We start from the raw sequence: 27,524 nt of genomic DNA, 5'->3' as shown, positions 1-27,524 counted from the left end.
TATCACATCTACCATGATGGTGGAATGTGTCTGATATCATGGAGCAGTAGCCTTTGATAGTAATTGGGGCCAACTGTTTCTCCTCGAAAAGCCAGAGAACAAAGTCGGCCAGTTGAGGGATTGAGACACTCAAAGGGACAATGTTATTGATATGGCACCAGTCCCTGAACACACGCCACTTTCCCTCGTAAGCCTTCAGAGTGGAGGGCCTTCTTGCTCTTGAGATTCTCTCCACAATCAAAGGTTTAAATTGTTTGTCTCGCAAGGCTGCCCGGACAAGAGCCAAGTGAGAAGAAGGAGACGGTCTGGGCAGGGGTGGAACACCTGTGACCGCGGTTGTTTGAGAAGATTTGGGCTGGTTGGAATCTTCCTGGGTAGATCTATCGCTAGATCGAGTAGATCGGTGACCCAGGACTTGTTCCATCTGAGAGGGGCAATCAGAATCATCTGACAGTTCTGACCCCTTAACCTCTGGATTATTTTCGGTACCAAAACCGTGGGAGGGTAGGAGAATGCCCACAACCCCTCCCAGCTGATTGACAGAGCGTCCATGGCCCAAGCCTCTGGGTCTGGAACTGGAGAGACAAAGGTGGGCAACTTGCGATTCCACCTTGTCACAAAAAGATCGATCATCGGACGCCCCCAAAGTGTGCAAATCCAAAGAAAGACTGATTGATGGAGTGACCATTCCATGTGAATGACTTGACCTTTCCTGGATAGAGTGTCAGCCAAGACAATGAGTTTGCTGGGAATGTGTCTGATTTGTACATTGATATGGAGGTTGTTGCACCAATGTAGAAACTGCCAGATTAGAATGCACAGGTCTGGTGATTTGGTGCCCCCTTGTTTGAGGAGGTAAGTCACCACCACAGAGTTGTCTGACATAATGAGAACAGTTTTTCCTGAGAGTTGATCCTTCCAGAAATGAAAGGCATTGATGACAGCCCTCATTTCTAAAAGGTTGATGTGGAGAGGCCTCTCCCCTGGCTCCCACTTGCCGCTGACTGTAGCAAAGTCCGGCAACAGGTGGGCACCCCAACCGTAGGTACTGGCATCGGTACATATCGTTATCTCTGCTTGGGGCATCTCCAGAGGAATCCCCATGGACAGCCAACCGGGGTTATGCCACTGACGCAGGAACGATCTTATCTCGAGCATGATGATTATTGTTTGATTGAGGAGACTTGAAAAGGGGCGCCATTGAGCCAGTAACGTCATTTGTAAGGGACGCATAAAAAGACGGCCAAGCGGGATCAAGTCCGCCGCTGCATTGAATAATCCGAGGAGTTGCAAGAATTCTCTCGCTGAAATCCACGTCCTGTTGGAAACGGACTCGACGAATTCGACGATCCGTGAGGAAACAGTACCAGATTCAGATCGGTGAGAAACTCCATATCCAGATGGACAAAACGCTGGGATGGACGGAGATCGGACTTTTTCCAGTTCATGAGAAAGCCTAGATGATCTAGAAGTGCTAAAAGATCGTTTCTGCCTTTGAGCAGAATAGAACTTACCATATGTTTCTGGATTATGTCGTCCAAGTACACTGCCATCCCTGTAGGTGAAGTCGAGTGGAACAGGGTGACGACACAATCCATAACCTTGGTAAAAGCCCAAGGGCTGATGTTGATGTTGTTGTTGTTGTTGTGGGGTTTAACGCCATTTTGCAGCACATGATAGGCTATACATGGCGGCCAGTATTAATGGTGGAGGAAGAACCAGAGAAAACCCCGGAAAGAACCACCGACCCACGAGAAGCTACTGGCAAGCTTTCTCACATACCCACATTGGCTGAATCTTAGACTCGAACCGCCGCAGACAGAGGTGAGATGGCAGTGATCCGTAACGAAGAGCGCTTTAGACCACTCGGCCACTCGGGGCCCCGGCTGATGTTGAGGCCAAAGGATAGGACCTGGAACTGATAAACCGCGTCGCAGTAAGCGAATCGGAGAAATTTCCGTGATGCGGGGTGGATAGGGACGTGAAAATATGCGTCAGTCATATCTAGACTGATGGCATACTCGTCCTGCCGGATGGAAAGATGGATTGATCTCGCCGTTTCCATCTTGAATTTCGGTGGTAAAATGTATTGGTTGAGGCGACTCAGGTCGATGATCGGCCTCAACTTGCCTTTTGCCTTCTGGATAAGAAACAGCCTGGAATAAAACCCCGGCGATTGCGGTTTTTTCACAATCTCCACCGCATGTTTTTCTATGAGCGACCGTATCTCCTGTTGTAGAAAGGTATCCTTCTTCCGATTGGACGGTACGTCCGTGAAGAGGGGAGAGGAGGACTGGGGATGGGGTTGGATAAATGAAATCCGAAGTCCCTCTGAAATGACCTGGATCACCCAATCGTTCTGAGGAAAAAAGGTGGTCCAGTGGTCCTGAAATTGCAGGAGGCGGCCGCCCACAGGTAGGCTGTCCAAGGGTGGTGGAGAGGGTATGTCAATTTTTTGAGTTAGGAGGCTTGAAGACGGAGAAACTTTGTTTCTTACCGCCTCTGTATGGTTGCCTCCTAGCTTGATTAGACTGTTGTCTCCTGGCATTGGGTTGGGATCTATACTGCACATTTGATTGTAAGGATCCCTTGTCCCTGGTCCGCCAATCATCTCTCCGCTGTGGCCGGGGCTGATTTTTTCTAAACACCTGCGAGGGTTGGGCGGTGAGTTAGAGGGGCAGTTCCTGAGCTGCCTGCTTCCGAACTTCTTCAATTTTTCCTCCAAAGAGTAAAGGCGACCCAAACGGAGTGATCCGTAAAGCCAGAGTATGATGGGGCTTGAGCGACGTGGACCACAGACATGCGTCACGTCGTATCAGGTCTAAGTTAGCAGAAGCAGTCAACGCATTAGCCATGGAATGGTGAGCTGCCCTGTTAATAACTCTAGCGATCCGGGCCATCGCTTCCCAAGCGTGGTCATTGTCGGATTTTTCTGTGAGTTGGAAAATGGCTAATGAAGCCAAGTCTAACATTGGAGATGTAGCAACTACGTTCCGGACTAGCTTTGATGTTGCATGGAACACATTTTTGTCCACTTTATAAAACAGTGGAGTGGTCATGTGGACTGATGCCATATTTTTGTCCAGGGCCGGAAGATCCGTACTGAAGGCATCTGAATGAGTTTTGTACCAGCGACCCGAGAACGTCGCTGGTACTTGGCTTTCTGAAAAGAACGCCTTAGCATTTCCCGGATCACCTATTCGTCCTGATAGACGATAATTGATCTCCTTAATTTTTGCCGACTGGAGAAGGAGCTGGAAGGACGGCGTCTCTTCCTCCCCGTCAAGATCTACAGATGCCTTAACTTTGTAGTCTTGAGTGGCGGTAGGAGGTGGAGGGCATTCTGAAGTTGTCAACACCATATAAATTTCTTCCACTCCCGCCTTGAAGCCAAACTCAGTCCGTTCCATGGTTGGATCTGTGTATGGCTGATTTGCAGGAGTTTCGTCACCCTCACTGTGTGCTGAGTCGTGTTCTGCAATAGCTTGCATTTCTGGATAGAGCATACCGGGTGGCATAGATGATGTGATTCCGTCATCCTTAACACTGTCACTAACTCTCCCTTGTGGATAAGCCATGAACATATGGATGGACGGCCCTGCCGTCTGGTTTGTCTGGCTTGTGGTCTGCCTGAATGTTGGCGATGGTCCTGCTATCACCGGTACTGGCTGCTCCAATGGCCTGGCTGGATGGACAGATTTCTCACTAAAATCTCCGCCATAGTATTGGTAGGTTGCCGGCGGTACAGCTTGACGGACGGATTTATCACTAAAATCCCCGTAAGTCATATTTGGTCGGACCGTTTTAGCAATAGGGTCCCCATGTTGGGACAGCTGGACGGCCGGTGACGTAGAGGTTGTATAATGAAATGGATCTGATGGATCCGATAAAAACCCCATGCGTCCTGACTTACAGGCCCGAAGGCCATGCTCGGACATGCGGGGGGACTTACGCCCACTGGGCAGCCTAAAATTGGGGGAACAATCCCCCAAAGAGTCAGAAAAAGCTGTGGAAGCGAGCGAGGGAAATAAGGGTAATATCTGACCTGATGTCAATAGCTGCGTCGTCATTTCCTGGACCAAACGACGCATCTGTTCCAAGGTGGACTGTTGTACCCTGTCAACATTATTTTCCTCCATTGCCGCTGATGTTACTGTGGCTGACAGTTGCAAACGACGAACTTTAGGTGGAGGGGGGACCCCAACATCCCCCATAAGGCTCGCAATGGAGGCTGTCTTCAGATGTATACTGAGGACATCAATGCTATCTTTCTTCGACTTTTTCCATCTATCCCTCCCTTTTGCTGCCTTCTGGACTACATCAGCCCATGTTTGCTCTGTCCAAGTATTACACACGCTGCATGGTATAGATGATGTGCACTTGATACATACAATACAAGAGTCATGGTTGTCTTCTTTTGCTTTGAACTTTTTGCATTTCATGCATTTGGTTGACCTTTCTACTGAAACAACACAAGAAAAGAAAACAAAGCACAAATTAGCAATTCAGCATGTTATTAATTCGCCAATACCACAACCGTTACTAACGGAGTAAGCGAAATTAGTCAGTGTCGCGTTAACTCTTAATTGACAACACGAGTTCAGCGATAGCATGTGTAACATGGTCTTCAGTAGACGAAATCCGTAAGGGTGACAAAGTCACTCAATTTTGAAAAAAATTGTTAAAATAATGTATACAACCTGTAGAAGAATGATTGTCCGACGCAATAAATCCAAATTTAACTCGGATGGTTCAATTTAACGCTAAGATGGCTTGGATTGTTTGGAGGTATAATGTACGTGTTATCTGTACAAGCAAAGCTTAAAAACTAGTGACACCTGGCGGTGGCAAGGGAAGGTAAGGTGCAAGAGTTATTGCCCTTTGGTCTATATGAGATAGACCGAAAAGATGAATTTTCGTCTTTTAGTAGGGCTGGATTCGAGAGGTAGCAGGCTTATATCCCTAACGTTAATGTGATCGGGGAACGTATTTGAAGGAGAAACCGATTTATGAGACAGACAATCCGGGGATAATCACTCCAAAACATGATGTTGCAATTGACAGAAATCAGTCTAGTTTAAGATATTATCGTCCCAAAGGTTCATGATAAATTTGATGAAAATTCCAATTCTTTAAAAAAACTTATGCTGCAGAACCAAACATTAGGAGAATGGAATATCAGGGGCCATGCTGTGAAATGCTAAAAATCAAGGTCTCATCAGTAAAACTCTAATGCCATGCTTTGTTCAAATCCAACAACTCTTTGCAAAGCTTTGCTGAGGAATCAGAAGATAGCAGGATGAACAATCTGGGGTGGAAAATGCTGGAAATCAAATTCATTCAAGGTTTCATCAATATAAAGCAACAAGGCCGATATGGTTGAAATCCAGCACATCTTTGCAAAGTTTTATGCTACAGAAACCAATGCCAATCGGTCATAACTCCTCTAAGTGATGACACAGAAGGCTGCAATTCAAGAACTCATCAATATAAAGCTGCTCACCTAACTGGATTAAAATCCAATAATCCTTGGTAAAGTTATGTTGTTAAAACCGCTGGTAGGAGGGTGCCGAATTGTTGGGCATAATTAATGTCAATAATGCAAAATAGATGAATTCTAGTTTGTTCAAAGTTTCAACAACAAAAAGCAAGAAAACACGTTTGGATGAAATCCAACAAATCTTTTTTTATGCTGCAAAAACCAAAATTTGGTAGATTGGCAACCAAGGGGCATAACTCTTCTAACTGATGGTAAAGAAGGATGAAAATCAAATTCTTTCAAGGTCTCATTGACCTAAACTTGCATATCAAATTTGGTCAAAATCCAAACATTCTTGTTAAAGTTATTTTGCAACACCCAAATTGTTCACTTTCTTTGGCTTGGTACTTTTTATTGAAATGAACAATAACTGATATTATAATTAACTTGAAGTCATTACATGAATTTATAGATCAGGTATGAACCATCAATGAAGTTAATTTAATTATTCAAACTTCCCTTCATTACAACATATAAAAAGATCTGGCTTTATAAATTAATGTTAAAGCTTGCTGGTTTTAGTTTGTTTCTGTTTTACCTTTAGTGGCACATAACTCTGGTCATTAATTTAAAACTGGTTCGTATATTATTTGTTTCAGTTCGATAGTGAAAATAGGATGCTTAGATTAACACACAACTGAATATGTAAAATAACAATTTGTTCAAATGGTTCTTATTTTACTCACATAGCTCACATAAATTAACAGCCAACCATTTCATCAAGCAGGCTAATGTAGTACTGTACAAAAAACTATATAAACTATCCCCCAGGGTTTTGCATCATGATGATTTTACCAAGTTTAATGTATCCAGGAGTTTCTTCTCTCCAAAGGCAAAAACAATATACATAGTCTATTGCTCATAGTCAAAGTCATATAAGTTAATATCCATGATCACCTCATTACTATTCTTGGATCTTGTTCATTAACGATTCATCCAAGATCTTGATGATATAAACCCATAATCCAAGTTTAAGAAAATCTAGATCAGGACTATCATTTTCAGAGCATTAAAGTCAGATACAATATTGCTTCATGAATGAGCTCCCCTTGCTCATTATCAAACCTGTCCAAGATCTTTATCACATATTCCAAGTTTGATCAAAATCTGATCAGAAATATGGCTAGAGAATATGGTAATAATGTCAGCCAATTTAATGTAAGGACAACTCATTGATATGCTTGGATCTTGCTCATCATCAATATCTTTTGCTGTTCTGGCTTTAATGCAATTTTTCAGCACATGATAGGCTATACATGGCAGCTAATATATATGGTGGAGGAATCATCTGTGGAAAACCCTAGAAAGAATCACTGACCCACCTGAAGATACTGGCAAGCTTTCTCATAAACCCATGCTGAGTCTGAGACTTGAACCCACACAGATAGAATTGAGATGTGAGTGACTTGTAAAGTCAAGTGCCTCAAACTATTCAGTAACCCAGAGCTTCTTATCAATCTCTACTGAGATATTAATGATACAGGGTCAAATTTCAAGTTGGATCAAAGCCAGATCACAGCATACATCATCTAGAGTGTTAGTAAGCCCAGCCATTTATATTTAAAATCATCTCATTAATTTGCATGGATCTTGCTCATTATCGCAATTTTATTTATCTTTATGATGCAACCATATACTCCAAGTATGACTGAAATCAGATCAGAAATATGTCCTGCAGAGTGTTAACAAGCTCAGTCAATCTGATATAAGAGCACTTCAATAATATCCATGGGCTTTGCTGACTTCAATAATATCCATGACCTTTGCTCATTTCAATAATATCCATGGGCTTTGCTCATCTGAATACTATCCATGGGCTTTTCTCACTTCAATAATATACATGGGCTTTGCTCACTTCAATAATATCCATGGGCTTTGCTCACTTCAATAATATTCATGGTCTTTGCTCATTTCAGTAATATCCATGGGCTTTGCTCACTTTAGTAATATCCATGGGCTTTGCTCGCTTCAATAAAATCCATGGCCTTTGCTCACTTCAATAATGTCCATGGCATTTGCCCACTTCAATAATGTCCCTGGGCTTTGCTAACTTCAATATACATGGGCTTTGCTCACTTCTATAATATCTGTTGGTATTTGCCCACTTCAATAATATCTGTGGACTTTGCTCATTTCAATAATATCCATGGGCTTTGCTCACTTCAGTAATATCCATGGGCGTTGCTCGCTTCAATAATATCCATGAACTTTGCTCGTTTCAATAATATCCATGGGCTTTGCTCATTTGAATACTATCCATGGGCTTTTCTCACTTCAATAATATACATGGGCTTTGCTCACTTCAATAATATCCATGGGCTTTGCTCACTTCAATAATATTCATGGGCTTTGCTCACTTCAATAATATTCATGGTCTTTGCTCACTTCAATAATATCCATGGGCTTTGCTCACTTCAGTAATATCCATGGGCTTTGCTCACTTCAATAAAATCCATGGCCTTTGATCACTCCAATAATGTCCATGGCATTTGCTCACTTCAATAATGTCCCTGGGCTTTGCTAACTTCAATAATATACATGGGCTTTGCTCATTTCTATAATATCTGTTGGTCTTTGCTCACTTCAATAATATCTGTGGACTTTGCTCATTTCAATAATATCCATCAGCTTTGCTCACTTCAATAATATCCATGGGCTTTGCAAATTACTGAAAATGTCAGAGATTTTGATAAGCCCATGTTCAAAGTTTGATTAAAATCAGATCAGAAATATGAACTCTAAAGTAGTAAAATGCCATTGTTGATCTACAAGAAATGCTGGGCAACACATGATTGAAGCAACACATGATTGAATGCAGTGCCATATCATTTGTTCACATGGCCTTATGGTCAGTTGAGCTAAAAACTCAGAGTATCTTTAGTCATTTTAGGCACCACACTCCATAAGACTAGTATCATGATCCTCACTAACCAGGGTCAATGGTTTTGTCAAGTAGTACCTTGATAATGATCAACTGAACTATTTCTAATTCAAAGGTATTTATACTAATAATGTGATCCAGAATTAAATGGAGTGATTCTTGCACAAGACCAAATATGTCCTGGCATCATGAAAAATGCTAGAATCTGACTGCCATACATTCAAATAAATATCAATTTCCCTCTCATTTTCTAACATTCAAAACATTTGCTCTGCTCACTTCATATCCATTGTTCAACTGTCATTGTTCTACATTCTGCAAAGGGCAAAGGAGGTAACTCAAATTCAAGACAATGCTGCAGTCTTTTTGGAATGTGAACATCCAGTTCTGAACATTTTGTATTCAGGTGAATATAATATGGTTTCACATGAAGTGGACTTATTACCTTATGATCCCTTTATCAATAGGTATTCTGTATCACTTTATAGCCCCAAATATCAAGTCTGATGACACATACAATTTGTTCTTACACTTTCATATTAAACTTGGAACTGAATGGTGGACAATGAAGGACACACGGTACTAATTATATGGAAGAACTGTGAACCAGTCTAGAAATGGGTGAAGAAATAATAGAGTATTTACAGGTTTGGTGGTCCATAATTGGTTAATAATGAAAATTAAAATTTTAAGAAAAATATCTTTTGAGAGCTTATCCTGTATGTAATGTAAAAAAAAATATTGACAAATTTCTACTGATGCAATTTTAGCATTTTTACAGGCTTGACTCAGGACTACTCAATACTGAAAGTAGCACCTGATTCATTTGGTGCAGAATCAATAACATGTGTTTCATGCACATGTATGTAAACAAAGTGCCACGGGTCATATGGTGTTCTCCACACATAAGCTTGCACCAAGGTTAGATGTGCATGAAGAACTATAGGTGTCATTATCAGCACCCATAAATTTTAAGTTATTGAATTTTGAATATGATAGTGTTTCCATATGTTTACCATTGGAGTTGAATTAGTACAGTGAGTCCTATATGCGACCTATACCATAACAGAAGCTTGTTGTTTCCATGGTTACCACGTGCATCCAGGGTATCAATTTGGTGGTTTTTACATAGGACAATCATAATGGAGTCTTTTTATCATGGTTTGCGTGTGATTTTGGAGAAAAATTCTATACAAAAGACAGATGGGGATGGTTTTATACACTGGAGAGTGGAAGTAGATAGCTCAGGCCATAGGGAAAAGAGCAAAGTATGGCCTGATGGCAGAATTTCATGTGATGGTACCCATAGATTGGCCTATATGGTTAAATACCATTTAACACATGCAACAATTCTCCAAAAGGGGGTTGGGGGGGAGATTTTATATGTAAGCCACTTATGTATCAGTACTGATCATTTAACTTTAGAGACACACTCAGCAGATCAAAGCAGAGAACATTGTAAAAATAAGGACTGTGCACAAAACTGTAAATTGAATTATTATATGTCGAGTCGCATTGAATATCAATTATACCTGTCTTATTTCTTATCCTAGAATTAAACTCCTTGACACCTATTCTATGTTCAGCATGTTTCTCATATTTGTACATTACATTTTTGGGCAAACAGTATTGGAACTTTTCTGCATCCCTTTTGTTGAGGGAGCAGGGAGGGACATTTTCACTTAAAATAATAGTTTTCAACCCTTCATTCCCAATATATGTCTGCAAAAGTCCTATCTGTATTGCATTATTTACACAGGCAGTTTTTCTTCCCCAACCTCTCTTCATACAGTTGAAACATTCTTGATGTATAACTGCATGGTGAACATACTGCTCTCTCCCACCAAACCAGATCTCTTTTTTCTTCATGTACCAAGTCCCATGATAGAAAACCTTTATAATCAGGGTGTTGCAACTTGTGGTCTCAGAACACATTATTCCAAATCTCAGCATTTCATTACTGCGTACACTAAGCGATATGTGTTTTGTTCACCATATATGTTGTTGTGAATAAATGAAAACAAGCTTCATGTCAGAAATATGGTTTCATATTTGAAACAAAAGCTATTTATAAAACCTACATTGCTCTGTTCTTACCATCAAGTAATAGTAAGGAATCATTTAGCTGTAAATTAGAGCTTGCTATTTGGTTTGCCAAATCAAGGTGTATTACCTCCCCTTTGACTGTAATTGAGTGATTGCAATGTTCGCTTTGTTTCTCTTTTGTTCAATAATGTATGCATTTTTTCAGCTTTATATTAAAAAGTAAGTAATTTAACACTGCTTATAGTGGAAAGTAGCCACAGTAATGATTTTGAGACTTTTTCTTAACTTTTTATGAGCTTTGGGTAAATGTAGGTATATATTTATGTATTAGACAACTTCAATATGCAATTCAATTCTATTACTTAAATTCAACAAGTAGTTTATTCAATGACAAGTTTTATCAGTGTCTGCATATTGCATAGAGACATGAACTTGTCTTGGCATAGCAAAGTTTTTCACACATTTCTCCACCTCCAGCATACTTAATAGCTTGAGTCATAACAGTTTGTGCATACACTTTCTGTCTCCAACATCAATGTCAGCATTATAGGAACTTTGGATAGCTTTTTCAAATTTGTCTCTTGTTGTCCTTATGTAACATACCTCATGTTGATGTGCTATTTGGGTTGATACACATTTCCCTCCCTTGTTGTGGGGAACATTACCAGGCTTGAAGAAATTACTCTGTCTATTCTTTGCTTCCTCACCCTTCCCCATAGTTTTATACTAAAAAGTAGCACAATGTTATTTAATTATTCAGTATAATAAAGCTTATGGAACTCTTCTTTGGTTTTTATACCTTTTTATTAACATTTGGGGGTCATGAATCACACGTGATGATAGTTTAAATAAGTTTGGAATGTCAGCATCTCTTGATGCTTCATGGGTGTGTGTATTTGTTTTAGTCACAAAAGGGCAATGGCCTCTTATCATTTTGACCTGTCATGTGGCACACTTATTTGTTTTGTTTGATTGATGTGAATATGGATGCACTGCATCTTATTTCTGTGAGAGTCAGCAAGAAAAGAAATGCAATTTTGAAATTTAAAACGTTTGAAACTTGTCTTATAGCCAGTGAGAGATGAAAATACAATGCGTCATGTAATTTGATACCCTGTGATGTCATACTTGCTGATGTCAGCATGCTTGTGTTTCTTTTGTGTAGCATGCATGCCATAGAAAGATAACATGAAGATACAAAGGCAGAAAACAAATATTTTAATAACAAGAATAAGCCACTAATAAGTACAATACAACACAGGAACATGTAATGCAGATGCAATTTAACTATAGATATTGGTATCACATCAAATGCTATTGCACTATTATCCATGCACAAGCATGGCCAATTCTTTCTTACAATTATGCTCTAATATCAAGGAGTAAAATACAACTTTTTCTAAAACATTTAAACCTGGTTATAGGACACACAGTGCTAATTATATGGAAGAACTGTGAACCAGTCTAGAAATGGGTGAAGAAATAATAGAGTATTTACAGGTTTGGTGGTCCATAATTGGTTAATAATGAAAATTAAAATTTTAAGAAAAATATCTTTTGAGAGCTTATCCTGTATGTAATGTAAAAAAAATATTGACAAATTTCTACTGATGCAATTTTAGCATTTTTACAGGCTTGACTCAGGACTACTCAATACTGAAAGTAGCACCTGATTCATTTGGTGCAGAATCAATAACATGTGTTTCATGCACATGTATGTTAACAAAGTGCCGCGGGTCATATGGTGTTCTCCACACATAAGCTTGCACCAAGGTTAGATGTGCATGAAGAATTATAGGTGTCATTATCAGCACCCATAAATTTTAAGTTATTGAATTTTGAATATGATAGTGTTTCCATATGTTTACCATTGGAATTGAATTAGTACCGTGAGTCCTGAAAAGTATGGTGATACTGACATCACTTAAGTGAAATATTTTTCACAGGCAAGGTAATTAATGTATTTACCATATATTTTGGGACATCATATTTCTTGGGACACCAAAAACATTCAAAGTAATTGTTTTGTGAATGGTATGTTCTGGGATACATAAAAAATTTTGTGCAATAAGTTGAGGTACACCTTTTAAATCATTCGAAAATCAAATGTCAAAAACTGCACTCCAACTTAAATTTTATTTCAGAAAAAATATAAAATTGTGTACTTGAGATAAAACTCTAACCCAATGCAGCATTATCTGATCAACCCAACCCTTCTCCTGCACGACTACGAACCATTCCTTTCAGTACATAAATATTTTTTAGCTTTCTCATCCAATGAAAAATTATCATTGGAGGCAACAAATCTCTTGAAGTGGAAACTGGAAAGAACTAAAGTCAGATTTTTTATCTACTAGTTCTCACACTTTTAACAACCATCTTATCGAAAGTCCATCCAGGAAAGAGACCAAAGTACACTTAAATTTCAACCATGTTAATGATCATTTTGTTGGCAAAATCATCTTCTCTTCTGGCCTTTGTGAATTCCTTTGAATGATTTTATTTCCTGCAAATCTCCTGGGCGATGCTGAGTCACTGATGTCCATGCATAAAACACTAATTTGTGTCACTTTAAAAATTATACCAATATTTCAATTTATTTCAAAATTCCCATGAATACCAGTGAAAGGTTGACTTCTCTATGTCTGCTAACTTTGTTTATAATAAAAATTTTTAAAAATTGGCACACTTAAAGGAATCCAAAGCTGAGGTCAGCTTGTTTTGTTATAAACTACCCTTTGTATTTGATATCCTATAGGTAAGTTCAAACAATGAGTTTATTGCTTACTGCCAGTTATGATGATTCACCAAGTAGGTTTCCATCTGCTTAGCATCTGTAGTCATAATTAATAAAAACAGGCATTAACGTCTGCCGGTAAATAGCCATCACAGTAATAACATGCTTTAATGGTCCTTTCTGTAGCCCATGATAGCAAAAAAATTGCCATTTGCACTCAAAGTGAATGTATTTGCAAAAAATGGTTTTTATTTGCGAGATATTGCCACATAGTTAACCTGAACGCAATCTTGGCTTTTTAGAACCTAACACTGTCTCATGTGTGAATTTCAGAGGACTTCAAGCAATCGGTTGATATTTCCCTTTCTTGTTTACGATTTTGTTAGATCTGGTTTTCAGTCGGATAACATATTCAAACCTTTGAGTACAACCAAACACGATTTGTTTCTCTATGTTCATGGCAATGAATAATGTGTCAAGTGTTATCTGACATAAGCAATACATGCTACAGGCTGGATGCCTACATTATAAATACGGAGTTCATATATATATATTTTTTAATGCACATGATGAAAAACAAGAGGAATAAACGATAACAATTCAAAGTTAGTTTCTTTCATTTTATTGTCAAATTAGCATTTTGTTCATCTATTTTATTGCATTCTGCAATTCTTGGCAGTGGGCAAAAACTTAAACACAAATTTGTTTTGTTTCTAAGGTCTCGGTCCATATAACCTAGGTGAAAATTTTTTCACCATAAGTTCTGGGACAGGAAAAAATTTATCTATTTTATAATGTCCCAACACTTATGGTAAATATGGTACTCACAACATTTCCAAAGAACTTTGAGCTTTGGAAATGCTCATAAAAGTTAATGACATGAAGCCTACCTTGTTGACAGGTTTAAGGTAATGGATGATGACAGGGGTGGCTTGGTAATACAGGAACAATTCCTTTGCTACGTCTGACTTCAGGTCACTCCTCAAGGAATCAAACACACTGGCTAGTAGGTCAGCTAGGAAAATAATAAAATAATTGGTAAAATGCCATGTGGTAAAGGTCGCCAAATAACCTCATTATATTACACAGGGTGGTTTATTAATCATCATTAGCACAAAGACCAGCCTAACATTTAATAAGTATTTTAAAATCATGTTACTGGGTGGCATATTAGTCATGATCAGTACAAAGACCTGTCTAACATTTAATAATAAACATCATTTTCTTATGGCTGTTCCATTTAAACATACATGGTACCCTGGGAAGACACTTTTTTAAAGTATATGCCAGGGTACTTTACGAAGGAGTTCATATGAAAACAACACAAAATTCTACACTAAATCTATGGGTGACTATTCTACAATAAAAGTGCTTTCATTGGGTCCCATGTATTTTTTAATGGAACAGATCTTACAAATAAGAATAGTTGGAAGGAGCGAACAATTTCTTCAATTGCTATAAGTTGTGGAAATATAAGTACCCAAAATGATGTCATAAAAGATATTTGAGCTCAAAACCCCATATATGAAATCAAGTCTCCATGTGACAATGATGTCATATTTTAGGGCACAGTATCATAATACTTTCCTATTTTTTAGGGGGGAAAGATCTTTGTTATCTTTCTTTTTACTTTGGTTGGCAACAAAGATTTTTTCACCTAACACTCAGCAATGATTAACTGAGTAATAAGAACTAATATTTGCATGATATTAAGCTTTATATTTCATTGGAAAATTTCTATTTTTCTTAAACCTTAAAAATTCCCCAACTTTCTTGGTGAAGATTTATTTTTGCACTTAAAGACATACAGTTCCAAAATTTAATATATTTTTTTCTTTGTACTACCTCTATCTATGACAAAACTCCAGTGTCAGAAGTATCACAGTGTCTGAAGTATCAGTCTCTGAAGTATCACAGTGTCTGAAGTATCAGTGTCTGAACTATCACAGTGTCAGAAGTATCACAGTGTCTGAAGTATCAGTGTCTGAAGTATCAGTGTCTGAACTATCACAGTGTCTGAAGTATCACAGTGTCTGAAGTATCAGTGTCAGAAGTATCACAGTGTCTGAAGTATCAGTGTCAGAAGTATCACAGTGTCTGAAGTATCACAGTGTCTGAAGTATCACAGTGTCTGAAGTATCATGTCTGAACCATCACAGAGTCTGAAGTATCAGTGTCTGAAGTATCACAGTGTCTGAAGTATCAGTGTCAGAAGTATCACAGTGTCTGAAGTATCAGTGTCTGAACTATCACAGTGTCAGAAGTATCACAGTGTCTGAAGTATCAGTGTCTGAAGTATCACAGTGTCTGAAGTATCAGTGTCTGAAGTATCACAGTGTCTGAAGTATCACAGTGTCTGAAGTATCAGTGTCTGAAGCATCACAGTGTCTGAAGTATCAGTGTCTGAACTATCACAGTGTCTGAAGTATCACAGAGTCTGAAGTATCAGTGTCTGAAGTATCACAGTGTCTGAAGTATCAGTGTCAGAAGTATCACAGTGTCTGAAGTATCACAGTGTCTGAAGTATCAGTGTCTGAAGTATCACAGTGTCTGAAGTATCAGTGTCTGAAGTATCACAGTGTCTGAAGTATCACATTGTCAGAAGTATCACATTGTCAGAAATATCACAGTGTCTGAAGTATCACAGTGTCTGAAGTATCAGTGTCTGAAGTATCACAGTGTCTGAAGTATCAGTGTCTGAAGTATCACAGAGTCTGAAGTATCAGTGTCTGAAGTATCACAGTGTCTGAAGTATCAGTGTCTGAAGTATCACAGTGTCTGAAGTATCACAGTGTCTGAAGTATCAGTGTCTGAAGCATCACATTGTCAGAAGTATCAGAGGCAGGTTAATGTAAAATCTCAATTTGGTGTTGAAATGTTGAAAAAGTGATATAATTGGGACAATATCTTAAACGCTAACATTTAGAAAATTAAAGTTTCACTTCAATTACTATTGGCCCACCATCTCTTAATATCATACTCTGTTAAATTCTAACAAACATTCATGTACAACAATCACTTCAACAACTTCAGCCCAAAGAGATGTGCATTCAGCTTGTACCTTACCTTGGGATAATGTTCTTAGAATGATCAGGGATGAAAGAAGACGGACATGAAGATTGGCACTGTGAAAATAAACACCTTCTTTGGGTTTCTCAAATTTGCTTGGTGATCCAGGAAGGTCTCCTGATAAAGATGGATCTGAGTCCATGAAACGTACTGACTTTGATTTGTAAAGCTCTTCTCCCAGACGCCTCATGGTAGATGAAAGGTTTGTTTTCTGAAGAAAAATATTCTCATATGGAAAAGACAATTTAACAAAAATAACTGTGCATATGATGGGAGAGGGAGTGGGAATTGTGGCATTTACCAAGAGTGAAACAACATTTGAATATGAAGATTTGATTTGGTATTTTTGGCATAAATTAAAATCAAAACTTGGAGTCATTTTTTTTTAATAAAATATGTTCTATGGAGAAATATCTTAAACGATCTTGACAGTACTATGTATAAATTGTAAGCTTTGTTCAACTCTAAGGAAGAAAGACTATCAAGAAAAGACAACTAAGAGGACAGTAAATGGTAACCTTCCCTCAGATCTGTAAGTAGGTATATTTGGATTTTTATAGATCATTCCAATGAATGATAAATAGGTTTGCATGCAAAATGCTCCACAATGGCATAATGGAATCTGTGAAATGCAATATCATCTATACTCCATGGTATAATGTACAACAGCTGTCTTTGATTTTAAAAAAGCTTAAAAACAAAACATTATCATAAAATCATAACACTGAAAGAGAATGAAACTACAGTAACTATGACTCTGTCATAAATGTTATAACTCAGTCTTACCTTGCTTTCTGCAGGTTAGACAGATACCCACTTAAATCATGAGTAAATATGTATTTCACCAGTCAGCATCTATTTATTTAAATCATAGCAGGAAGAAACAAAACTGAAAGAAAGCTACAATATACCATTATAAAGTAGAGGGTTGTGTGTGTGTGATTTGGATTGTTAACGTAGCTTTAACAATTTTTCAGTCATATCGCTACAATGTCTGCAGTGTGGCAGTTTATAGTGATTCTAGCACTGAAGCATCATGCCACAGACATGTAGCATGATGTCCCACCCAGTCTCATTATCCTGACACCAGGCCAACCAGTCCTAACACTAACCTCGTAATGCTGAGCACCAAACGAGGCAGCTGTTAGTACCATTTTTTTGTAAGTCTTTGGTATGACTCAGCTGGGGATCGAACCCATGACCCTCCTGCATCCGAGGTGGACGCTCTAACCACTAGGCCACCAGAGTGGTCTAATGTAGGGTTGGATATTCATGTCTTCTCACTTTGGTACAATCTTGATTACATATTCAGATGACTTTAATTGATATGTCAGCATGAATACACAAGTATAATCATATCTTGTCAGGGGGCCTCGTGTGGCCGAGTGGTCTAAAGTGCTCTCCGTTATGGATCACTGCCATCTCTCCTCTTTCTGCGTGGGTTCGAGTCAAGGATTCGGCCAATGTGGGTATGTGAGAAAGCTTGCCAGTAGCTTCTCGTGGGTCAGTGGTTTTTCTCGGGTTCTTCCTCCACCAATAATACTGGCCGCCATGCATAGCCTATCATGTGCTGAAAAATGGCGTTAAACCCCACAACAACAACATCTTGTCAGAATTTTTAGATACCGTGGCCAGGGCATTTTTGACTTTCACAGTTTTCATTCATTTCCCCATTAAATATATATTCCAAATAACAGAAGTGTATATAATATTGATATATAGGAAAGGTGTGTAATTTATCCATGTAAATGAATCTCTGCTCCTCCTGCAACCAGCATCTACTCCATGAAGAATATGAGCTAGGCATTAACACTTGAGACAACAGTTTGAGTACACAGAGTGGTCAACATGCATATGTCTTGATGATCACCATTACACTATGTACTATTTTCAGTGTAATCCACCATGATTTATGACAATTCATTACAAACTGGGGGAATAGTTGCACTGAGATTATTGTCCGGATGGAAGGATGGATAGACAGCTGTACATGGGGTTCACAGATACCCCCATTTCATGTTTCAAAAGCTCCTTTTTTGACATAACACCCCATCAAGAGTGAATCTAGGGTAGTAACTTGTCCAATATGTCACTTTATTTAAACTGTATACATGACTTTTACCCGAACTCGCCCCTGATTTCTCCCACTACCCTCTCAGGGACTACATGGTACACAGGTAAAATTATGTTTTTGTCTGGTTACCATATTGGATAAAACTCAAATAAAGTTTGGTTAAGTTTAAATTTAAATGGTGGAGATAATGCAACAATGATGGATGGATTGACAGAATATGGGTGAGGGGTATCCCATAATCCCCTGTACTAAAGTGTGGGTACAATTACATTATGTTTAATTCCCTCTGAGCATACAAACCATGATTCGATTGGCAAGGTATGTCTAAGTGAAATATCAAAAATGTTTTTCCTAGTGAAAATATTATGGCTCATTGTGAAAGGTCTGAGCAAAGCATAGCAGATAGTGAAGTGGATGTTGTTCATCAGTACACTTTGTAGAAACTAAATTTCTTTCAACATTTTTGCCATATTAGCAATGATAAGAAAATGATTACAAGGTACATGTTTTTCAATACAGTACACACATACAATACATGAACTCTGGAGTATTCTACATGTGTACCCTACAGGATACATTGCAAGCTCTCATTCTGACTGAAAACAGCTTAGTTTCTCTCTTTCCTAAAAACAACTCCAGGGAGAGTTATGTCCCTTTACCTGTATTCCCTGATTGTGTTCCACTTGAACCAGAGCCCAATAGATAAACTGCAAACATGGCAGACACAGTTTAAGGTTCTGACTAGGATACTCCTTCAGTAATTCCACCAGTGAGGGGAGAATCTGTAGCAAATTATCATATCAATTAATGAGCATGATGCAAATTTCATTCCAACTGATGTGTTTTCTGGATCAATTAACTGTTCAACTACTGAAACATTTTTTAAGCTGTACTATATAGACTGAAAAACTGGAGGCCCCAAACATAATGTAGCACGTCCTGTGCTTTTTTTCATAAAACATATTTTTTCATGCCAAAAGAAACAAACAGACTTTCAAAAGCATGACCACACAAAATGGTCACCTTAGGAATACTATACATTTATCATACACATTCAAAGACCTGTGCAAAAGTTCATTAGATTATCCTCATGCCTCCAGTGGCCTAAGTAGACAGAGCATCCATCTCAGATGCAGGAGATCACGGGTTTGAACCTTGACAAAGTCACACCAAGGACTTATCAAAAAGGAACTAGTAGCTGTCTCGCTTGACTCAGCATTACAAGGTTAGCATCAGGACTGGTCAGCCTGATGTCAGGATAATGTGACTGGGTGGAATATGATGCTACATGTCTGCAACATGATGTCCCAGTTCTGGACATCACTATAAACTGCCATGCTACAGATACTGTAGCGATATGACTAAAATTGTTTTAACTATGTTAAAAATCTACATCACACTCACACACATTCTCAGGACTAAGTGATTAAGAAACTTTTGTACTCCAAAATTTCACAATTTGGCATGAATATGTGTGATTTAGATTTTTAACACAGCTTTAACAATTTTTCAGTCATATCGCTATGATGTATGCAGTGTGACAGTTTATAGTGATGTCTAGCACTGGAGCATCATGCCGCAGACTTGCAGCATGAGGTCCCACCCAGTCACATTATCCTGACACCAGGCGGACCAGTCATAACACTAACCTCTTAATGCTGAGCGCCAAGCGAGGTAGCTGTTAGTACCAGTTTTGTAAGTCTTGGTATGACTCGGCCAGGGTTCAAACCCGCGACCTCCCACATCCGAGGCAGACACTCTAACCACTAGGCCACCAGAGCGGTCCTGGCATGAATAGATGAATGCTTTTATTTGATAGACAGGCCAATGAATTAATATTATTTAAATTAGTCATATCAAGTAATCACAATGCTTGAAATAATAAAAGGCTGATATGGATTGTGAATTAAACTTAAAGCAAATAGTAACTACTATTATATATGCTTTGAATGTTCCTTCAGTGAACATAATTTTATGCATGAAACTAGTACATGTGAGTTTTTCAAATTAGATAACAATAGAACGGATTAGGCTTTATATTTTGTACTTATACTGCATTTGCCCTTTAATTACTTTTTAATTTATTTTATTTAGAAAGTATTACATATTAATAAGAAAAAACAAATGTTAAATTGAATATATGTTTACTGAGTGTTTTCCATGAATAATAATGTCTGTACAGATGTGGAAATGCCACAATGAATATCCAAGTTAACAAATGGCAACAAAAAAAAATGTTAAGATCATATTGGATGAATACATATATAGATGACAAACCCATCGAAGTCAAAGGCCACCAAAAAAAAAGATTGGAAAAAGAGGTATGACATTATGAAAGGACGCTTGCCTACTGAAAGGAAGGCAGTTAGCTTTGGACTGGGCATTGTTTTCTCTCTTTAATGTCATACAAAATGAACAACTAGAAAGAGATTTGCTCCATAATAAATTATTCATTTCATGCACAGTAATGAAATAGAAATACACAGGAATAAAAGAACATGAAATTTATACAGTCTCAAGGACTGGATAAACGTTACTAACTGAAAAGTTTAACTCAGCATTCCATGAAACTTACAAGCTTAACTCTATATTGTGTATACCTTAAGAACTTTTTCCTGTAGAAACTCTGGGGATGAAAATCTCTCAACTGGTCGTGTAGGTTGGTCTGTCACTGTGTATCGTAAATGTGCATCACATATCCAATCCAGCAGTGTCGACATAACTTCAAACGTGTTGACTGTTGTTGAGCCCTGCCAGTGGTATACAGATAAACCCCAAAATTTAATTACTGCACATTGTAACAGGTTTGCATTGTTGTATAAAAACTTTTTATTTACACTCTGAAAAGAATGTCTTCTGTTTGTTTTGCTTAACCAGTTTGTTATTTTCACTTTAAACTGTAAGCTTACATCATTTCCAGTAGGACATTATACAAAACATGTTAATTTACGTATATAGCACTAAATGCTAAAAACAATATATTATCTTAGTGTGATGATACTCATTCTTTATGTTATAATTTAGGGAATTAAACAAGGATGCTGTGTCTTCAATATTAGTGATGACTGCTTTCTAACTTGATTTTAAACAAGGATGATGAATCTTCAGTACTTGTGATGATTGCTTTCTAAAAGGATTTTAAATGAAGCTTGGTCTTCAGCATTGCAATAACTGCTTTCTTACTCGATTTAAACAAGGACGCTGTCTCCAGTATTAGTGATAATTTCTTTCTAAGATTATTCCATTCAAAAGTGTCTGAGGGTGTGTTATACCAAAATCTTTCTTAACACATTAACCCCATGTGCCATGTTTACACATCAGGAGGTAGTAGCCTACTACTGAGTTCTGTAACGTCAAGGTCATGTAACATACATTAAAGTGGGTGGTATTATAGAAATGTAGACAGATGTAGTTCTACAATGATACCAAATAATCTGGACGTTCTAGTTGCACTACAAAATACAGAAGGAAAAGCCTAATTTTTTGGACCAAATTCTTTTCCACCATAAATTAGCCATTGGATTTTAGACTTTTTGGCCTCAGACCTAAGGCAGACTGAACTGCACACAGACAGGTGAATCTCTGCAGAAAGTAGGATAAGTAGGGCATTTTGAATAATAAGTGGTCTTGATATGAAAATGATAGTTTGTTAAGCAAAGAAAAAAAATATCCAACTGTTACCCTTTTGCTCATGTGCGAGCAAAATAGCCAATGAAAAATGATGTTTCTAACATAACTAGGCATTAGGTTAACAGGAAATCTCTTGGAAGTCAGTGTATAAGGATGTATTCAGAAATAGCCCACAAAATGTGTTTCCTACTCACATTTCATGCGAAAACGACAAAAAACTCCAGGAGTTAATGAGTTAAAGGTGTCTGATTTTGTAAAATCAGCACTTAATGCTCAACTAAAAATCACAGCTGATCATTGCGTTAATGCATCAAATCAATATGATGTCACTTTTTACCAAAGTGCATTGAAATGCTGTTAACTCTGGGAGAGAATGGACACAAAATAAGGTGTTTCTGACTTTTGTCTCTTATAAACTAATGAAAAAGCAAATGCTAATACAATTTTAACAATCACAATAACAGTCCTGTACAAGAAAATTATAAATCAACAAAAAGTATATAAGACCTTGTCCTATGACTCTGTCTTGAAATATACAATAGAAAGATGTGAAATGAACAATTTAAGTAAAATCAACAAGCATTTTATTTATTTACAGTTTTGTGAATTAAATCCCAAATAATAGTAAATGCCTTTTCACAAGTCCAAACATACAGAATGTTCCAAATGAATTCCAAAAGTCTAGAATGTCAAGATATAATACAATGATGTATTCCTGAATATCTTTGAATGAGTTTACAATAATAATACAAACTAGTATACAAAAAAAACAAAAATGAGTGAGCACTTTTATAATTCCAATGAATATCTGAAATACATAATTTCTCTTGAATTATAACAAAACTGTAAATTCTGATCACAAATGGATTCCCAAAGGTTGATACAAAATAGGTATTAATTATTTATCTAGTAAATCTATATTTATCACATTTTTATCTTACCTAAATGTGAGTCATTCAATAGCAAATTCCATTCTAAATTGTAAACCTGACTGGACCTAGAGTGTTATGAAATCCAATGCCTAAATTATTTACAGCTTACAATAACAGAAAAAAGTTAGCTATGTAAACACTCTGTTTACATAGCCTCAAGTTCAACCTACAAGCATGTGCAAAGGTTAAGCACACAATTAAATATACATAACATTTGGGAAATCATAAATGACTTATGACCTGCTTTAAATTGACCATGCCGGTTTTCTGTTGCAGATATTAACATTTTTAAATACTCATCATATCTTTAACAAAGTAAAATTCTCCAATTTTTTTAAAAAGTTCAAATATTGCAATATTTCTCAAAGCAATTCTCCTTAAAAAGTGAATATAAAAAGTACAAAGTAGAATACATTACTTGTTGTACCTCACTATTAATGGCTGATATGGGATCCATATAATTTGTTCAAAATAATAATTGTAATAATATGGATGTTTTCTGGATATAACAAAGGAATGCACATTAACAATGCTTGTTTTTAGTGATGGATGCAGTTCAATAATTATTATGGAAAAAAAGAAACTGGTTAAGCAGGTCAAAGCTAAAATTGCAACCTTGATGTATTTGGAAGACTTTGTCCTTTCTTCCATATCTGGCTGGGATTTCTGTTTGGGTACAGATGTTGCTGATGAAGCAGTGGTCAGCTGTTCTGAATCTCTCTGTCTCTGGGAGAACTCCTGTTTCTTCTGCAGCAAACATTAGAAAGTTTGTAAAAGTTTACTTTTAACATCCTGACACATTTTAAATCAATGACATAAGTTACTAAACATTCACTGCATTTATAAATAAGGATTCTTCGAAGGGGGTAATGCATTACTAATTCAAAACTAGGATGTAAAGGTAAGACCATTTCTTCTTGTAACTGCTTAGTGGTGATACCATCTCTGATATTTTGAGCAATAACAAGATTTTAAGTTAGCCTCTGGGGTCCACAAATAGGATGCAAGATCAGCAACATTTTCAGTTAGGACCAGTAATACATCATTAGAAAACAGCATGTAAATGTGAACAGACATTCAGAAGTAGCAGCGCTAACATGATTTTATCAGTGTCATTGTCATTTAGGATCAACTAGACACCAAAGGGAGTCTTTCTGGCAAAAAACCAATGTCAATAAGGCTTTCCATTTAGGGTTAATATCAATAAGATTTACAAGATGCATACTATGGTGGCCATACTGGATGGCACCCTTTTCATTTACAATTAACATGACATAATAAAAAGGCTTTTCATGAAAACCCTGTCAGTATGAATTTCCATTTAAGAGTAGTAGTGATTAGATTTTCAGGTGATCAGCCATAGTGGCCATACTGGATATCACTCGAGTACCATTTTCATTTAGGAAGAACTAGACCTCATAGGAAGTCTTCTTCTGAAAACTCCATGTTGATATGTGTTTCCCTTTAGAAGCAGTAGTGACAACAAGATTATCAAGAAAGCAGCCATTGCGGTTGTGGCCATATTGGATATCACATTGGTACCATTTTATCTTAGGTGGCGCTATACAGTTTCGCATTTTGCATAGGGTTAGGATTTTTAAAAAAAAGAATGTCCCCGGCTTTCCTCACTGGTTATACTGGCTATTTAAAAAAGACCTTGTATATCTTAGGTATAATGCAAAGAACCTTTAATTCCCTTTATTTTGGTGTATGATTGATGGGTGTACTATGGGTTATAGAGTATACAGCTTGGCCTTACTTCAAATGTGCATCTTTCAAAAAAGTGCTAGCTCTACTTGGTCATTTTCACTTCCTGAACTTCAGAGGTAAATTGTATAAAAAAGAGCTGATAACTTTTTTACATTTTATATATTTGGTAATTCATTCATTGCACTTTCAGAAGCTGGTATTGTCTAGTCTGGCAAAATTCATTTTCCCTATTTTAATAGCTGCTATGTATAGTGTACTTTAGACTAATTCAGACTGATTTTTTAACACAAGGGAGCAGTCATTTTAGTTAGCAGTGTGCTTAAATCATGTAAAATTTCCAAAAGTACAATATCCAAAAGAAATATCATCCACATTACATTAATGTAGCATAGAGGTATGCAAACATTCTCTCCACTGTGCATGTTTTAAATGTGAACTACTTCACCTTACATACGTCACTCTCTCAAAAGTACATATTATCTGGTGAGCGCCACCTTAGGCCCAACTACATATCACAGGAAGTCTTTTCACCAATTTCACTACTACATCCATCTAGAAGTAGCAATAACAAGACTTTCAAGAATGCCATAGCAAAGGTCAGATCAATGGTACCAACCAGAAATCATAAGAGCAAAACCCCATTGTCAATATGGCTTTCTGTTCAGGAGGAATAGAGAGAGAGAGCAAGACTTTTAAGATGGTTGCCATGGTAGCCATACTGACTGTTAGATCAGCATTATTATTTACAGTGAAGACCAAGTACACATCATAAGAAATCTTGTCATAAAACTTTTATATTGATACCATTCAGCATTAACAATAACAATATTTTCTAGACAGATGATGTAGCAACCATATTGGATGCAAGATCAGCACTGATTTCATTAAGGACCAATTAGACATCATTAGAAATGTTTTGGTGAAAACAACACATGAATGAACATCCATTCAGGAGGAGTATCAACAATATTTTCAAGATGAAAACCATTTTTGGCCGTACAGGATGTCATATCAGCATCATTTTCATTTGGGTCCAACTAGACACTACAAGGAGTCTTTTTGTGAAATTGTATTATATAAGAATTACATCAAATAGGAAGAGCAACTGTAAAGGAATTATGTGTGTTACTGAATTTGTACTGCATAGGACCTACTGTAAATGAATGATGACTGTTATTAAACCTTTATTGCATAAATAGTCCTAATGTAAATGAAGGACTTATTATATTTGTACTGTATAAGACCTATTGTAAATGAATGACATGTTACTGCTATTCAATTTTTATTACATAATAAGTCCTACTGTAAATGAATGATGATTACTACTGAATTCGTATGGCATAAGAAAAAACTATTAACAAGGTCAGATGTTCACCTGTGTGAGACGAAGAAAGTCAAAGTACTGAGAGTATTTATCACTCTAAAGGTTGAGATAACATAATGAACATTATCGGCAGAAGTTAAACACTTAAAATCAGAAGGCCATGGTCTGCAGATCCACAATCAAATCAAATATATGACCATGACTCTAGAGTGAAACCAGATAAACAACTGTCAAAGAAAGAATTTCATATCCACCCCATGTATAAAGAAAATCAACTATAGGGTTGGGTTTTGAAAATATTTAAGAGGAAAGTTTAAACCAAAATTGCAAAACAAATTTTCTATGACTGTGATAAAGACCAGATGGTCAGAAGGGGTAAGTGTAAGCATCACAAAATGAATTATCTTAGCTTCATAATAATTCAAACTATGCATGAAGAAAATCCCTCCATCACTTTAAAGATTTTGTTTGATTTATGCCCCTCGATTCTTCACAAATGAGGTTGTTAATATGAAAATGGTCGAAACAGAACCTGACAATGGAGCCATTTTAATTAACATGAGCTAACTGGAGTAATTCTATCCCTATTTATAAAGTGGAAGAGATTCAGTAATCATTCTTGCATGTGTGTGTTTGAAGACAATAACTTCAGATACAGTTTATGGAATATCAACAAACATTGGCAGTATACAAAGGATGAGAGCAACACAATTGGTAATTATGTTAACAGGAAATAGTATTTTTTCACAATGTAAAACAGGTAGAGATTGGTTCCTGACCATTCAATCAAATTCGTTTATGTCTGCCTTTTTGTCTTTCTATTGTCTCATTTTGCTGAGTCAAGGTTTTTTTTTTTTTGGCATTGATTAGAGTCAAATATTAAAGGGATAAAAGATAATAACAAAAAATGCTTTTCTGATTTGTCTTAGTCTATTATCACATATTCTGGCTTGTTACAATCTTACCCTTAATATCATTCTTGCATATACTATCTAATTATTCATGTCCAGAACTACAAGTACTTATTAATGATTAAATTTTGGGCATATTTTGTTAAAATCTTCTGGCTTACTGCTTGTGAACACAGAACCTACAATGATTTTAATGGTACTGGTATACAACAATCCGAAATAGTCTGACCTATCTGCCAATGTACAGAACCTGCTTGGACCTTAGTGCCAATGTACAAAACTTTCAGCCATGTTAATAGTACCAGTAGCGATCAATCAGAACACGGATGGAACTTATGTTGTTGTTGTTGTTGTTGTGAGGTTTAATGCCATTTTTCAACACAAGATAGGCTATACATGGCGGCCAGTATTAATGACGGAGGAAGAACCCAGGGAAACCCCAGAAAGAACCACCGACCCACAAGAAGCTACTGGCTTTCCCACATACCCACATTGGCTGAATCCGTGACTCGAACCCACGCAGAAAGAGGTGAGATGGCAGTGATCCGTAACGGAGAGCGCTTTGGACCACTCGGGGCCCCGGATGGAACTTATGGTCCATGTACAAAATCTGTGACCATTTTAACAGTACTGGTAGCTTTTAATCATGGCATGTTCAGGACTTAATACCA

The 27,524-nt window shown here is 37.3% G+C and overlaps 1 protein-coding gene across 2 annotated transcripts in view; it reads right to left on the bottom strand.

Annotated features, from left to right (window-relative positions):
- The window catches only part of LOC149796966 (coiled-coil domain-containing protein 138-like), a 63,063-nt gene that overhangs the window by 10,107 nt on the left and 25,432 nt on the right, over positions 1-27,524 (bottom strand). For both annotated transcript variants that reach the window (XM_089961646.1, XM_089961647.1), the window contains exons 8-12: positions 23,524-23,655; positions 20,947-21,096; positions 19,006-19,128; positions 16,270-16,483; positions 14,094-14,218 (exon numbers count right to left, since the gene is read on the bottom strand). In XM_089961646.1, coding sequence (XP_089817772.1) covers positions 14,094-14,218; positions 16,270-16,483; positions 19,006-19,128; positions 20,947-21,096; positions 23,524-23,655 — 744 coding nt within the window. The remainder of the gene's footprint in view (positions 1-14,093; positions 14,219-16,269; positions 16,484-19,005; positions 19,129-20,946; positions 21,097-23,523; positions 23,656-27,524) is intronic.

The sequence above is a fragment of the Sinohyriopsis cumingii genome, chromosome 6 (assembly GCF_028554795.1).
Source record: "Sinohyriopsis cumingii isolate HCF-2022 chromosome 6, ASM2855479v2, whole genome shotgun sequence".
Classification (NCBI taxonomy): Eukaryota; Metazoa; Mollusca; class Bivalvia; order Unionida; family Unionidae; genus Sinohyriopsis; species Sinohyriopsis cumingii.
This window is presented reverse-complemented; position numbering and strand designations above follow the sequence as displayed.